The 16,860-nt window shown below is 34.1% G+C and overlaps 1 protein-coding gene across 1 annotated transcript; it reads right to left on the minus strand.

Moving 5' to 3' along the window:
* Positions 1 to 11,924: 11,924 nt before the first annotated feature.
* On the minus strand, positions 11,925 to 16,559 carry LOC141707214 (uncharacterized). Its single transcript, XM_074510254.1, has 8 exons — positions 16,380 to 16,559; positions 15,743 to 15,893; positions 14,685 to 14,776; positions 14,551 to 14,592; positions 14,328 to 14,412; positions 13,470 to 13,563; positions 12,389 to 12,489; positions 11,925 to 12,291 (listed from the first exon to the last, which is right to left on the minus strand). The coding sequence occupies exons 2-8, from the start codon at positions 15,871 to 15,873 to the stop codon at positions 12,168 to 12,170; spliced, it is 669 nt and encodes a 222-aa protein (XP_074366355.1). The 5' UTR covers positions 15,874 to 15,893; positions 16,380 to 16,559; the 3' UTR covers positions 11,925 to 12,167.
* Between the last annotated feature and the right edge of the window lie 301 nt (positions 16,560 to 16,860).

A 16,860-nucleotide genomic window follows, 5' to 3' on the forward strand; every position in this document is an offset into this window, starting at 1 on the left:
AATGCAATCTAAGTTGGATATCAGTGATGAAGATGAAGCTGAATTCTTCAGACAACTCCAACTCCAATTTGAGGAAAATGACAAAGGGCTAGGAAAGAAAACCAGGGAACAAAGAAGAAAATGATGATTTGCTCAGGCTAGAGGAGCACCCTTGGAAACACTGTAAATCTTCAATTACCTCCTAGTACATACACTTTTGCAGCACTTTTATATTTCTACTTAGTTTCAATTCAAATATTTGTTAAGTGTTTTGTTATCATCAAGTTAACCCTGAATTTATGCCTACAATTCTTATAGACATAAATAGGGGGAGATTGTTAGGAATATATGTGCATTAGTTTGATGATATGTTTAACAAAACACTTAAGTAGAAATTTAGTGTCTGTAGCCTCAACGGATAAGACCAATTTGGCTATCCGTTGATGGTGTAGCTTTACTTAGAAATAAGTCTAGTATTGTAGCATATTTCAGTCTCTGTATTTAAAATGTAATTCTTAGAAGTTGAGAGAAACTATGAGTCATGTTGACTACTAGATGATATGCAGATAGGAAGGCCAATTGTAAATACTTCATGCCTTGTAATTTTGTATAAATGAAGTGGTATCAACGGATGACTTAAAGACCTTCAACGGATGAGAAGCTAAGCTTCAACGGATGTCTCTAAAGCTTCAACGGATAAAGTCATCAACGGATAACATCCTTCAACGGATGAGTGCATCAACGGATGAAAGCTTCAACGGATAACATCCTTCAACGGATGAGTGCATCAACGGATGAAAGCTTCAACGGATGTTCTGATGATTAGCCGTTGATAAGAGGTAGTTGTACCTACAGACAGAGGCACATGGGTTGATAGAGACAACTGAGATGTGGTAGCCGAATTTCAGGAACAACAGAAAAAGCAGCCGTTCTTCTCTGGTACAAAGATGCAATAGTCAACAAAGTACTGGAGTGAACAGGAAAAGAAGCAAGTGAAGATCTTACTGTATTTTATATTGTTCTTCACTTGTACACTTGGGAATATATAAACCAAGTAGAAGCTAGTAATTAGATAGAATTTTCCAGAGCTGTTTAGAAAAACATTGAGAGAAAATTCATCTAGTTTGTACTAGGATGCAGCTGTGATCAACATTGTTGAACACAGATTTTCTAATATACCATCTCTGGTGGAACAACAAATCCACCAGAAAAGTTTTTAAAGTTTGTTGTGTTCCTTACATTTTGTGTTTGAATATATATCTGTCTGCATTAGCTCAAAGCAATTCATACACTTGTTCATCTAGAACACACTGCTTTAAATAAACTTCTCAAAAACTGAAAAAGTTTTGAGATTTACATTCAACCCCCCTTCTGTAAATCTCATTGTTAGTCCTCTAGGAATAACAAATAGGTTATGATTACAATGTTGCTATTGGAGAATTAGGCATAAACTCTCCTCCTCATGTCTGTGCTAAAGGGAGGGAAGTACCACATGTGCTTAAGGGTGTTGATGAACCCCTCTATAAAGCATCAATTGCTGAACCATTTGATGCGACATCTTATGTTATTCAAGAAGAAATACGTGCTGAGGATCATGCTTATGAGAAGATTGTTTCCAAGTCAAGTAAGTCGAAAGTTCCATTCAAAGTTGTGAAAGCAACTGAGACTAACTCAGACACACATGAGTTGGATAACAATAATGCCATGTCTACCATGCATAAATTACCTGCTGTTAATCACTCTCATAAAGCATGTGGTGTTGCTAATTGTATGTCTTGTGCTTTTAATATGATGTATGCTTATTTTAATGGTAAGCATGTGTCTAATGATAAGACTACTCCTCGTCAGCATGTGAATAATAAGAAGCATGATAGGTCTAAGACTGTTAGTCCTTCTAAGGCTAGAAAGGAGACATTTGTGCCTAAGCTTAAACAGAAATTTGTTAAGGCTGTTTACAAGGTCAAATGTTCAGTCATTGAGAAAGTTGAGACAATTAAAATTAAAAATGTTGTTTTGCCTGACAAAGGACAGTTCTACAAGTATGCCGGGCCCAACCAAGTTTGGGTTCCGAAGAAGGTCTAATCCATTTGAAGTGCAGGGCATTAAACAGGTATAACCGGTAGTGTGGATTCTTGACAGTGGATCATCAAGACATATGACCGGAGATAGAGCCCTGCTATCAAATGCGGATTGAGAAAGCTGGCCCCCTGGTTACCTTTGGAGATAACAGCAAAGGTTTATCTGAGGGATATGGCTGTTTGCAAGCTGGATATGTTATCAGTGAAATTTTGTATATTGTGCTAGGTTATTATCAGGAAGCAGTATCTAACATATAGCACCAGTGACGAGACTTGAGAATATTACGACATATCTGGCACTTGCTGCACATTACACTTGGAATTGTACTCTAGTAAGATGTGTACAAGTGTACTCCTGGTTGGTGAGTTAAAAGAGGAAGTCAGTGCACCACAGTTCATGGACTTTGCAGCTGCAGATCTATTGGACTATGCAATCTCTTCTTCACAATCTCACTTCAGGTTGGTATGAACTAGTATACTGCTCAAGCAATCGTCAAGGACATGGTATGGCACTCTAACTGCAGTTACAGTTTTATATGAACTAGTAGAGTCATCATATTTATAACTATTTTATCATTAGGCACAATCATATTGTTTTATATGTGCAGTGATATATTGCTTATGCAACATAATAATTAGTATCTAAAGTACTTGACAAGTATCGGTCAATGACATCTTGTTAACATTATGTTGCAGATATTTGTAAGCTTTTGACATGAATGAGAATTACTTAGACTTTACCCTAAGTGATCAATGTTTTATCAAAAACTCATTCATATTGAAAAACAAAATCAAACTTCTTTCTACATTAGTGATTTCTTATTTCATGTAAAAAATTTTGAAATCACTATTGTAAATCATTTTCTCTCTATTACCATATGTTCTGTGTTACAGGTTCAGTCTCCAATGGCTTTCTTTCATTAACAGTCATGAGGTTGAAAACCCACAACGTCTATCCCAGACTGTAAAGACAAATACAAAAACAGAACCAACCAACACTCTCTTACCACTAAATGTAGTATGAATGAGCGTGAGGGAGATAGTGCCTTAGTGCACCACATAAGGAAGGTTCTGTAGTCAACCCAGTAGCTCTGTCTCCTACATAGATGAGTAGTATTTAAACCGAGACAACTGCTAGCCCCCATACATCTTCTCAAAAAGATGTAATGGCTGAAAAGGCACAAAAACAGTTACTAGATTCATTCTCTCAACAGGGTGCGTCTATTGAATTTTGCCTGTCAGCCAAGGTATCCGATGTAGTGTCACCACTTCAAACATAAACAATTCTTGATGCACAAGAAGAGGTTACACACACAAAGGATGAGTTGACGGAAACAAGAGTTTCGACCATTTTAAGGTCAGATTCGATTGTTCAAGGTTCGTTAGTGGACCAATTGCCTTTACAGGTGTTAGGAGAGGATACTGATCCAAAAGCCATATGTCAGTGGTCAGTGTCTATCTCCCCAGGCTTAAATCCCCTGGATGCATCTGCGGATAGTGGATCTGACATAGGTGCAGATCGGCAACTTATTGACAATGATTCAGACATTACCTGATAAGTCACAAGGAAATGTCTTCACAGACATTAGAAGGGAACTTTGATCTTTTTGCTAAATTCTTTGGATCATTGTTTACCTTCCCAGAATTCAAATCTGCAACCCTAAAAGGGAAACTAGCAACTTGTAGATTATGACTCAGATTCATCTGACGAGTTTAACAGGGATGGGGATTTGTGAACTCCCATTGCACCACCTGTGACCTCCTTAAGGATGGCTAAGGTGATTTTCCTTGCAGGTACAGCTGGATTATGGAGCTATGAGAGAAGAGTGATACACTTGTGAGAATGAGTGTAAACACGAGTGGAGAGAAGAGTGAAACACATGTGAGGTACACTAAAACACAATCACACACTCACAGTGAGGAAGAAAGAGAAACTACTTGTTATTTCTTTTCCAACCAAGTGAAATATGAGAACTCCTTCAGACGACGGCATACATTCCTTCTTTAAGGGGGAGATAAAAGCTTAAGTAATAGTTTGGAGGATTCCTCAACTAAGGGGGAGAAATAGCAGGGAGGAAGAAAAAGATCCTAAAAATGTACACTACACCACACCATTGTTGTTTGTAACTACGGATCCTATTGTACGGGAGAGGTGGTAAACACAAGGTGATTTCCTAGTAAGGGAAGAAGCTGTTAGGGGAGTACCATTGGTTTTTATCTGCGGATCCTATTGTACGGGAGAGGTGGTAAAACGAAGGTGATCTTCTTTAATCAGTTGATTCTCATAGGGGGAGAAGCAAGAGATATGGGCTTCTCAACAGGAAATGTGGTTGTACAAAAGAAGATGAAACTACTTGAAGATATGTTCAGTCTAGAGGAACATCTACTTGGAATCTGGAAAATGTTAAATCTAGTCCAGAACTTTTCTACTATTTACTTTGCATGTATATTTATATCTTTTTCTTATTTGTTAGTTGAGTTATCCTCTAGGTATTTGTGTGTTATTGTCTAACAAACAAATAGGGGGAGATTGTAAGTCATATGTCATAGACCTATTTGTATATTCGAGGATTCAACTCAACTCAAATAAGAATGTAATAAGTAAATAGTGGATCGACCGTCAGAGAGATCTCGCAAAGTAATATCTGTCAAAGGATTCAGAAACAAGGTTCATCTACAGACTTGAGGAGTTAATTCACTAGAAGAAGTTCAAGAAGCTGATCATGCCTCAGTGATATAAATCAAGATCGTGGATTTAATCAAGTGACAGAGATCTCGTCAGAGTATCATTAATTACAAGGATTTAATCTGAAGAAAATCAAAGTGTCAAAGTCAAGACATGAAGAAACGTCACGGAAGTTAGTCACTCATGAACCAGACAGTACATCGAGTGTCAACATTGAAGTGGTGGAATTGATTCATAATTCTCAGTGATTTTCAGAAGATTGTCAGAAGAATGGATGTTGCTCAGGGTTAGTATTAATTTTCTATTAATTAATTAAGTCATATAATTTAATTAAGAAAATAAATTATATCTGCAAAGATTAATTTATTGATTAATTGAATTAATTGATTAATTAATTCAGAATTAATATTAAGGTTTTCAGAATTTTTATTTGGTTAAAATCTGTTTTAATTCTAAAAAGACAACTGATTGTACTAGTATGACAATCGGTATGACAATTGATAGTCATACCGAAAGTCATGCTAATTCAGTTGAGTGTCTTGATAGAATTATTATTTAGATTAAAATCACTTATTAATTCAGCAAGACAATTCATTTGAATTAATATGACAATCGGTATGACAATCAATAGTCATACCGAAAGTCTTGCTAGTTCATTTTGATTGTCTTGCTAGCTCTAAAGATTGTCACACCGAAAGTCTTACTGAGCAAAGGATTGTCATACCAGATCAATTTTCCATTTGGCTGTTTGATAAAAGAAGCAGAAGACCAAGTCATTAAAAACACACAGAAAACATCCAAGAACAAAAAGAAAGCAGCCGCCTTGAAATATTTTATTCTTCATCTGCAAATCATCAAGATTAAATTCTAGTTTGTTAATGTTAAATTCAACCACTAGAATTATTTATCTTGTTCTTGTGTAACAATCTAGCGGATCAAAATCCCTAGAACTTAATCTCAAATCGCGTTTAGCATTTGATTCTAATTATTGCAAAAATAGAAAAAGTTCATGTCGAATTTATTCTAGATTTGTGATAATTGATTTGAGATTAATACCTTGTAATCGATACAGTTGTTGTAACACCTTTCAATTTTAATAATATTTTTATTTAACTTGAATTTTGTTTCACATTTTTTATTCCGCATTTAATTCGATTATTCGGTGCTGTTTGTATTCAACCCCCCCTTCTACAAACACATTGGGACCTAACATATATGCCAAAATTTCCCAAAAATTGTGAATAATGCAAAAATACAAAGAAATGGTATAAATAAAAGTCCTATAATTTTATAAAAATAAAAATGTGATTTTTGTGGGGTTTTTAACACCCAATGGGGCCCGGAAAAGTCTTTTTTCACAAAACGAGAAAATTTATAAAATATCTAGATGTTCAGAATAAGGCGATGGTAAAAGCCGTTTGATGAAAAATAAGGCCCATTATTTTATTTGAAATACTGGCTTTAAAATCGTGGTTTGGGTCATAAAACGTTTGAAATGAAACCTATGAATGTGAAATAAAATATTTGAAAAATACCTTAAAAATACAGAAATGACACGGAATGCACGTAACACGTAACAGTTAGGGTTTAACAGATAATCACACATAATTGACATATTAATACACATCATTTTATTATAAATATGATATGATACAACGTAAATTTCCCAGTCGTTACAGATTTTCTGACAGTATTCAAGCCCTCTCTCTCACTCCTGTAGAAGAAAATGTGTCTAAGCTAAGGGAGTCTTTCAAAGCTCTGCATAAAGTGATCCAGAAGCAAATCACTCAAAATAATGAGTCAAAGGTCAAATTGGATCAACTTTACAAAGCTAGGTTTGAACATTCATCCTTGGTCATAGAGGAGGTCAAGAATGTTGTGCAGAATTATGTTGGTCCTTTGGCAGCATCAAGCTCACAACAACCTATGTCTACATCAACAAACCTACAAATCCAAAACCTGCAAGCTCAAATCTCATCTCTATATTCTTCAAAAGATTCTTTGACAACTCAAGTCTCCTAACTGAGAACTTTGATACAAAATCAACAATAGGATATAAAGTCCCTAGTAGACTCCCACAAACACCTACAAATGCAAAATTATGTCTCTTTGGGAGCTATTATGGGAACTTTAAACATTCCTCTTCTAGTATTTCCAGAAGCAATTAGGCCTGAAATTCTTAGTCCTCTAATCTTGCATGCTACCAAGACTAAGGGGGAGATAGAAGCTAAACTGCTAAAATCATCCAGCCAAACCACAGTCCAGACAAGTCAGGTTGATGTTGGGGCAGAAAGACTACAGAAAGCAGCTGAGGGGCCCTGTTTGGGCAAAGAATTTGATGAATTGATCAGGGCTCTCAGTGTTTCTCTAACCAACAACTTCTTCACCTACAAAAAGGCTTTGGATAGAAATATCAATATTCTAAGGGTGATAATGGTGACAATAGAAAACTTTCAAGAGAGGAGGATTGTTGCAAACATAAATGACTCGGGTGTGGATAGATGTATGCAAGTGTCTCTTAATTATCTCATATCTAGAAGAGCATTTGAGTTGGACATCCTAATTAGTAAGGCTAACAAGATAATTCCAGAGGACACTCTCTTACTAAATGAACTCAAGAAGGCTCAAGTAGTTGCTTTCCCAGAAGCATATCTCCAACCTATCAAGGGAACGACCTACATTTGTTCATCAACCAAAAAGTGCAAATATTTCATGATCCTAAAGCACTGTGTCATGGGGGGATAATGACACTAGAGACTGATTTAAAAACAAAGAAGATCAAGATTGTAGAAGATGAAGAAGTGATCAAGATATTGGGGAGATATTTGAGGAATGCTGATAACCTATTTCCTAGAAGTCAAATTAACACTAAAGATGACTTGGCTGATTATGAGCAAAAGAAGGATGAGCAAAAATCTTCTGGCTCAAATCAAAATCGGTATTCTAAAGCAACTGGCAGCAAGATGTATGAGAAGAGAAAGGTAAAGGAAGAGAGGAAAGATGATGGAAAGAAGAAGAGGAGAGATGGAGAAGGGGAAACAAAGAAACACAATGTCCAAGAAATAAAAATTTCACAAATCCAATCAACTCAGACCTCCAATCCAAGCCAAACAAACACTCAACCATCTCTCCTCCAATCCAAGCCAAACAAACACTCAACCAATACAACCTCAAAAACCTAAATTCTTGTACAAATAAAATGCAAACTCCCTACTTAAAATACCAATCACATACAGCCATGTTAATTTAAAGAAAATCTCAAATCTACCTTCATTCAAACCTCCAACCACGGAATTGAAGGGGGTGATTAGCTTGATGAAGGAAAAGGATACAAGTACAAGGATGTGGAAGGATGTGATGTCTGAGAGGTTGAGAGAAAGGAATGAAAGACATGCAAGAATAAAGGCCGAGAGGGAGGAAAGGGAAAGGAAGTATGCCAAGGGGATAGAAATGTTTGAACAAAGATCAAATGAACTCAAGGCAAGGGGGCTGAGTAGAATCTCAAAAGATGGATATTTTCTAAACATTCAAGTTGGCAGATTTTCAAGGTTCAGGATTGGTTACCTCAACAATTACTCATTGGATGAATGGCTCAAGCTGGTGGAAGCCTTAAGAGGGACAGAAATAATTGAAGAACTTCAAGTGCTGGTAAATCTCAAGGACCTCATTAGAAAAAGAACCGGGCTATGAAAAATTCACCTAATGTCTGTAATGTTTGAACTGATGTAATTACTAAATGTATAAAAGTTTATATTTGTCAATCTGTTATTTTTATGTATTTGATTTTAGCATGGGGTTAGTCTTGCTATCAGGCATAAATTTGTGATAAGCAACCTTCTCACAAATTGGGGGAGATTGTTGTGCAAGACATGCCTGTATAATAACAAGACTAAGTCACATTGACAACTCTAGATTAAGTTGTATGATAGTCTAAATATGTATTCTGTATTATATTTATTGAGTTTGTAAAATGGTTAGAAGTTTAGACTGGGGGATTTTTATATGAACAGATTCAAGCTAAGGAATAAAGTCTGGAAGAAGATTAAGCCATGATCATGCCACAGAGAAAAATGTAGAAGTTTGGAGTTGAATAAAGGTGTTCTATGAAAAAAAATCAAGAATATATATCGACAAGTCACAGATCAAGTTATATTGAGAAGTCATTCGAGAAGTCGAGAATGACTTGTAGAGAAGTCCACAATGACTTATAAAGAAGTCTTAGAGATATCGACAAGTCAGATGAAGATGTAGATAATTGGAGATATCGACAAGATATTTCTGCATGTAGAGAACTCAGATATATCAACAAGTCAAATGAAGATATGAAGAATTGAAGATATCGACAAGTCAATTTCTCATATAGAGATCTCAGAGATATCGATAAGTCAAAATGTGTATATAGAGATCTCAGAGATATCGACAAGTCATTTCTACATGGAGAGATCTCAGACATATCGACAAGTCATTTCACATGGCAAGGATCTAACGACCTCGACAAGTCAAGTATACCTATAAAGAACTCAGAGATCTCTATAAGACATTATACTTATCGAGATGTCACTTCTCTATAAAACAAACTGTAGATCTCGACATACTTCCCAAATTCAGAATGCATACAAGTTCAAGATTCAAGATTATCAGTCAACAAACAATCTATTCACTAGATTGAAAAGTCTATAAAGTAGCTAGAAGAATACAAGATCAAGGGTCAAGATTAACTGGACAAAAGGTGGTAACAGACCTGCAAGATTTTGCACAGATTTGTTAAGCTAGAAATGGAAATAGGAAAAGGTTGCTTTGGAAAGTAGTTTAGTATATTTTAGTGCAAGTCTTGTAAACCCGTGATGCTAGTCTATAAAGCATGCACGGGTCCTTAGTTCACAAGTAACAAACAGATCTAGATTTTCTTGTATTATTTCAAGATAGAAGATAAGCTCTTATTTTCTTAAGAACACATAATTTGTTGCAAGACAAACTTAATTAATACAAATTAAGTGAGTTTTGAAAATATTGTGCTTGTTGATTAATTTTTTTAAATATATTATCTCTACAATATCTTAATTGCTTTGTTCACCTACAATCCAAACAATGTTAAAAAGGCTAAAAATCCAAGAAACGGATTCACCCCTGCTTTGCATTCAATATTTAACACTCTCATTTCTTTACATTTCGGAAATAGTGTCCGACGCGTATTTTAAGTTACATATAAAGTATTATTCCGTAACTTAATTTTACAATTTTTTTCTAAATAACAACTTAATGGTTAAATTTTTATTTAGAAAATAAAATTATAAAAATAAGTTACGAAACTATACTTTATACGTCCCTCAAAATACGTGTCGGACACTCTTTCCGAAATGTAAAAATTGAGAGGGACGGTGGGAGTATATATTATCGTCGTGATTTATATGTAAGAGTTAGGGCTGAGCAAAAAACCGAAATAAAACCGAAACCGGTAAAAACCGATGAAACCCGATTGTTCGGTTCCGATTTTAACATAAAACCGAACCGAAAAAACCCGAACCGATCCGAAAAATTAAAATCAATAAATTAATAATAAATTATATATGTTAACAACTAATTACTCTATAAATCATATTCAGTTTTTGAGTGTAAAGTCACAAAATAAAGGTTTAACTCTAATTTAAATCCTTAAATTACATGTCATATACAGAAGAAACTTCTTATGTTCTTGGCTAAACAGAGAAATTTCGAGATAATATCCACAATATGCATTTCCTTCGGTAAGTTGTTTACATTTATATCTGTATCTAAATAGTTATGAAAAGTAAATATTAGGGAAAAAAGACACTGCCTCATTCGAGAGAGAAGGGCAACATCAATTGATGATGTTAAAACACACCAGGCGTAAATTTTTTGTTACAGTTTTGCTTTGCAAATTTTATGTTTACAAATTCAGCTTTCTAAACTTGCATAGTAAAGTTTTTTATTTGGGTTTTTTCTATCAAATTTATAATATATTTTTTGTTTTTAATTTCATGCGGTTTTATAACCGAAATCGAACCGATAAAAACCGAACTTTTTAAAACGGAAACCGATCCGATGGATCGGTTGCGGTTGCGGTTTTCGATTTTAATAACCGAGAACTTGCGGTTCTGGTTCCGGTTTTATCTAAAAACCGAACCGAGGTTTACTCTACTCTAGTAAGAGTATATGATGTTGTATGGGTAACATATAATATATTTTTATTTGAATAATTAATCATTATATATAATCTTATATCATATACATACCAAAAATTGTTGTCTTATATTGGTGATTTTGATCGAAAATTACTTGAATAAAATATTGTATCTATATTGAACAAATACATATTATATATTTTATTTTCCGTATAAGTGATGATCATTAGATATTATAAATTTAACTTTTTTTCTTATAATTGTATACATGATCATTAGATTTTATTAACCATTTCTTATATGTAATCGTAAATTTTAATATAACGTTTACTTAAAAAAAATATAGCATCTTTAATTAAATACATGTTATATGTTAGCTCATTTATTCTTTTCATAAAATGGTTATTTTATATGTAAAATATCGATTATTATTATTATTCAAGTAGTAACTTAATTTTTTTAAAAATATATAGGTAACTAAATCAGCAAATATAAAAAGAAAAATATGATTAAAAATGTTATTTTATAACTAACGCGACAAATATCTATCGAGTGTATGATTATTAACAAAAACATATTGCCATAGTGATATTGTACATCTTATTGGGGTTCAATTCCCATCAAATCTCTCATTTCACGAGAATAAAAAATCTCACAAATATTATGTTAATTTTTTTATATTATATATAGAAGAAAGTTTCAAATTTGTAAATTTTAAGTTAAAAATGTATAATTTTCAGTCAAACTCGAGTAGGTTCAGACTTTTGAAAATATAAGTATACAATACATAAGAAATAAGCCCCCTTCTCTCCACCTGTTATTTTGGTATTTTGTTGCCTTTCAAATTTATAATACAAACTTAAAGGCCTAAAGGCACCACCTCGTCATAAAATCTTTTGTTTCACTTGGCAAAAAAAACCTTAAATACCTTCTTTTTGTATAATCAATGTAAAAGTTTTGGTTCTTAAAGATTCCGATAGAAAATAATACAAAAATATATTCCATTTGTCCGAATTTAAAAATCTATAGAACAGAACATGCATTGAAAATATATTGTATTTTGAATAAATTAACAGAACATGCCTTGAAGATTTACTTGATGAACGTACGAGTAACATTTACCTTGCAAGTTGCAATAGATGTAAATAGTATTTATATGCTCCAGTAATAAACAAAAGCACAAAACACAGGAAGCTTGTCAAAAGCATGATACAATTTCATTGTTAATTCATAAAAGAAACATCAAACATAATTCAGAATCGTCTTCGAACCAAAGACCCACTACTTCATGTATTTCTGGAGAAATTTGCGATGGAAGTCACTCCTAATAGTGTCATTGATGAAGCGCTTGGGTGTCTTGGTCTCGCCACGAGTCTGGTTCTTAAAAACCACATCATCATCCCACCTAAACAAAATGTAATACTTCATAAATATTTGAACTTAACAGGAAGACCATCAATTTAATAATAGAAAAATATAAGTTGGATATGCGGGAATCTAACCTTCGTTTCACATTGAACGAGGTTGCGTTATTCAGCAGAGGATTTCCGCGTATTAATTCCGCTTCTTTGACTTTAAGCTGCTCTTCTTGTTCTTGGCGCTCCTAGAGATGGTAAAAAGCGTCAATAATCATAGTCAAAAAACAAACTGTCAAGGATGCACCTTAACATGACTGTAAAACATCTAACTACTTTATTTGAAGTAATATATACACTGAACTGGATTGTCATTTGGCAGAGCACAGGCTCTGAAAACTGTAAAGTTACCGGAACTCAAAGTGTGACTTGCATTAAAAATGGTTTCTTTATGATGGAAAATGCAATAAAACAGAAGTCAAAAGGGAAGCATGACATTTTTCAATTGTATATTCCTTGATCTTCGGGGTAAATATTTTACACTTGGGGAAGAAAAGGGAGATGGGGCACGGATGTGAAAACTGTAAAGTTACCGGAACTCAAAGTGTGACTTGCATTAAAAATGGTTTCTTTATGATGGAAAATGCAATAAAACAGAAGTCAAAAGGGAAGCATGACATTTTTCAATTGTATATTCCTTGATCTTCGGGGTAAATATTTTATACTTGGGGAAGAAAAGGGAGATGGGGCACAGATGTGAAAATAAGAAGGAACTTTGATACACATTATCATACGGTTTAATTACATACATATTACATGTGGGGTCTAGTTGACTAGATGGTTATTTAATTTATTTATTAGCCCCCGGACCTTTAGACTATATTCCCAAGTCTTCTATTCTCTATGTCTCTATGCAAGCATGTAACCCACATTATTGTAGCCTCGTTTACGGGCTGCTCTTTATGTGGTTGGAAAACCCTGAAGGTACTGATTCTTCTGCGGCTGAATCACTGAGGATCTATATTATCATTGATTTTATTCTATACATCTTTCTCGAATTATGTCCTATATCAAAGCACAAACTTACTAATCCTCAAGTTATAAAAGTTCAGAAAATAGAACTTAGCTTTAGGATGAAGCACAACTTATGCAGTTATTCATCGCTAAACAATAAAACAAAACCTGCTAAATTAGTTATTCTTGACTTGATGAGGTAAAAAATACTCACTTTCCGTAGTTTATCCTCTGCCCTTTCCTTCTTAATCTGTTCAAGCTCCGCCAAAAGAGCTTCTGTATCATCCTCGTCATCATCATCGTCGTCACTGAACACAAAATACAACATACATTAGCCAATTTTCACAAATCATAATGCTGAATAGAGAGTAAAGACATTTAAGGAAGTAGCTAATACTGAATGTAATCAGAAACTACGGGGAATATAATACACTAGACTCGAAACAAGTAAAAATAAGAGAGCACGAGATAACAGAATAAAGCAAATGGAAGAAGACTCAACTACTGGCAATCTGAATAGAGCGAGTGGCACACACAGAGGCTGGGGTATGATGATAGTGGAGAACACCAGTTACAAAAAACATAAGGTAATTAAAGAGTCAAACATGCCTATTTGCAGCAAAATTGAGTCTGTCAAGTCACCGGAATTAACCGGATAAGATATAATTATATAAATACTCCCTCTATCTCAAAATACATGTCTACTTATATGAGAAAATTTTGTTTCAATTTAGTTGTCCCCTTCAACTTTCAATGTAAATTTATATTTTCAAAGTCAACTCTACATCACATATCTCTTATTTATATTTTCAAGATTAACCTCATTCCACATATTATAGTCATTTAATGCAATTAATTTATCAACATTCACTTTTCTTAATATGTGTGATTTTTTAAAAGTGGACATGTAATTTGAAACAGAGGGAGTATTGTCAGGAAAAAACTATATATCACGCAATCATATCATATTATTTAATTTTTTTGCTAAGTAGAGGCAATTGCATAATTAACATGACTATACACATAAGTTTCAGCTAACAAAATAACTACAAAAATATTGCTGGTGACTGACCTTTCATCATCACTTTTAATTTCCGTATCATCATCAGCGTCTGCACTCCGTGGAACTATACGGTCTTCAATCTCTCTTTTGGATCCTGTAATAACTTGAATGATTAGTATAAAGACCCGTCTTTATGATTGTGCTTGCATGTGTGTGCATAGGACTATCAATACTAGCATTTGTCGTGCAGAACAAGAAAAAAAACACATATTTAAATGTCTGGTAGAATCACCTTCCAGAAGCAGATGCCCTCCCTTCCTACGATCTTTATCCTCTGCAACCATATTCACTTTCGTAAGTTATAAAAAAAAGGCAACATGGCACCAAACAAGCCTGAAAAGGTATACTGGTCAAATAATAATATACCTCTAGACGAAAAATGTCGTCGCTCACGCTCCTCCAACTCGTCACGGAGATTCCTCTTCTGAAGCTCCTCCTGAGTGTCTTGCCCTTCCTTTCTGTATTTATCCATATCAGTATCACAATGTAATTTATAGACTTGTACGTTAATAAACTTATGGTACACTTTAGAGTTTATAATACGATAATAGAGTTATGTATGGAATTACTTATTAACTTGGATTTCTCATGATAATCACCAAATCATGTGCTCAATACTTTGAGAAGTTCCTAAATCTTTCACTACTACTGTAATATAGTGAGCTACTACTGATTAAAATAAGATGCTCTGCATGATTACACACAGGCTTGTCCAATACATGTTCCTAACAACCTTTTAGGTTTTTTTATTGAACATTTAGGTATCTTCTTCATCCAACTATACCATGCATCTTTGGTAGGACATAATAAAACTGATTCAACAAAATGGTGAATCAAGCCCCCCCCCCCAATAGCATGTGCACACTCCTCATCCACATCCTACGAATATACAAGTTTGGAACTTGAAACACTGCCTTAGAAACTAATTTGGGGACAATGAAGAACAAGTTTTAAAGTGCTAACAAATATATTGCAATTAATGCATAGATGTGTCTGTAAATGGCACCAATCTGAGTTTGCAGGAATGAGAGAGTAGAGACTCTTACTTCGCAATAATAGTATTCAAGAAAAACCTAAAATTCTTATCAGCATGGGTAAGAGAGTTTGAGAAGAAAGGGGTGTTCATGTGTCATGTAATAACAGTCCACACAATGATTATAAAATCAACCTCAACATTTTTAACAAGTCTTCTCCTATTCTCCTATCATACCATTATTTACTAATAAGCTATGTTCTTCATTGTCTCCTGGGAACAGAATAAAATTACATACATCGATTTGATTAAATCCAATAACGACCATAAACCCCGCAATTTTTCATAATATAAGTGTACAACAGTGCAACACAATGCAATCTTCCAAAAAATGTAAATAACAGCACATAGAAACTTTAAAAAACATGGGAGCAATAAAATGACAACTGACCTGGGCTTAAGTGTTGTGTGAGAAGCAATGTCTCTTGAAGAGTACTTCTGAGAAGGGCCAAAAATCCGAGTCCCACCTTGTTCATTCCCACCTTTAGCAGGTGCCCAGGTTGGTCGAGCTGCAGTCGTCATCTTCCTCTCCTTTACTCAAACTGTCCAATACATACTCAAATCAATTAGAACACAAGCCCCAAAAACAGCAAAAACAAAAAACACGAAATATAATCAAACAATCTAAAACCGACAATTAGTTGACAATATAAACAATCCAAAATTTATAAAACCGCTGAATAATACGCAAAATTAACACCACAGAGGCACAAACCAATCGAAAAGTTAAGAGGAACAGCTAATTCATGGAATTCTACAGACAATCCGAAACAAGACAAAATCAACTACGATAGACGACTAATTGATACATACAAATCAGACAATTGTGTTATAAACCCTAAATCAATCGATCAAACGAGCTAACACCAACAACAAATTCATATATAAACATAAATATGTCTGTAAGTACATGATCCAGATGAATTGAAGAGAAATTAAGAGGAGAAGTGAAAAGGGGGCTTACAAGAAATAATCATGAATTGATATATACAAAACAGTATACAATTGTTATGATTAAGTAATAGTACCTTGGGGAACGAACGATTGAATATAGTTTGATTGATCCTTGAATTTCAATACGAATCTCAGAGATTATTTTTGTACTCGCAAGACCTAGGGTTTCGTCTTTTGCTTCGTATTGGCCGTTGATATCCCCTTATAATAACAACATAATAAAATAAATGCCGTCTCCGCTGCCAAAATAGGTCCTATTTCGAAAGTTAGAACCCAAATTTATAACCGGTTTTCTTATCGTGAGCCTATGTAATCGCCAAAATTTAGTTTTAGATTAATTTAATTGATGGAATTAGCGCGGATGCATGCAGGGATTTATCACTATTATAAAAAATAAATCAATCAAATTGATTAAAAATTATAAATTCTCTCGTTTATCATGTGCCCATTGGCACATAATAAAAAATCCGATTTATAAAACTGGATCTCGTTTTATATTCGGATCACAGAATTTGATAATTACTCAAATACTTAATTTAAACTAATTTGAAATAT

Source organism: Apium graveolens, chromosome 2 (genome assembly GCF_009905375.1).
Source record: "Apium graveolens cultivar Ventura chromosome 2, ASM990537v1, whole genome shotgun sequence".
NCBI lineage: Eukaryota > Viridiplantae > Streptophyta > Magnoliopsida > Apiales > Apiaceae > Apium > Apium graveolens.

Bases quoted from the DNA above. Each gene is read 5' to 3' on its own strand.
- LOC141707214 (XM_074510254.1), bottom strand. From the start codon at position 15,873: ATGACGACTGCAGCTCGACCAACCTGGGCACCTGCTAAAGGTGGGAAT. The intron at 14,413-14,550 runs GTGATTCTACCA...AAGTTATTACAG, and splicing joins AGGGCATCTGCTTCTGGAAG to GATCCAAAAGAGAGATTGAA. The intron at 12,490-13,469 runs GTGAGTATTTTT...TACCATCTCTAG, and splicing joins CAGAGGATAAACTACGGAAA to GAGCGCCAAGAACAAGAAGA.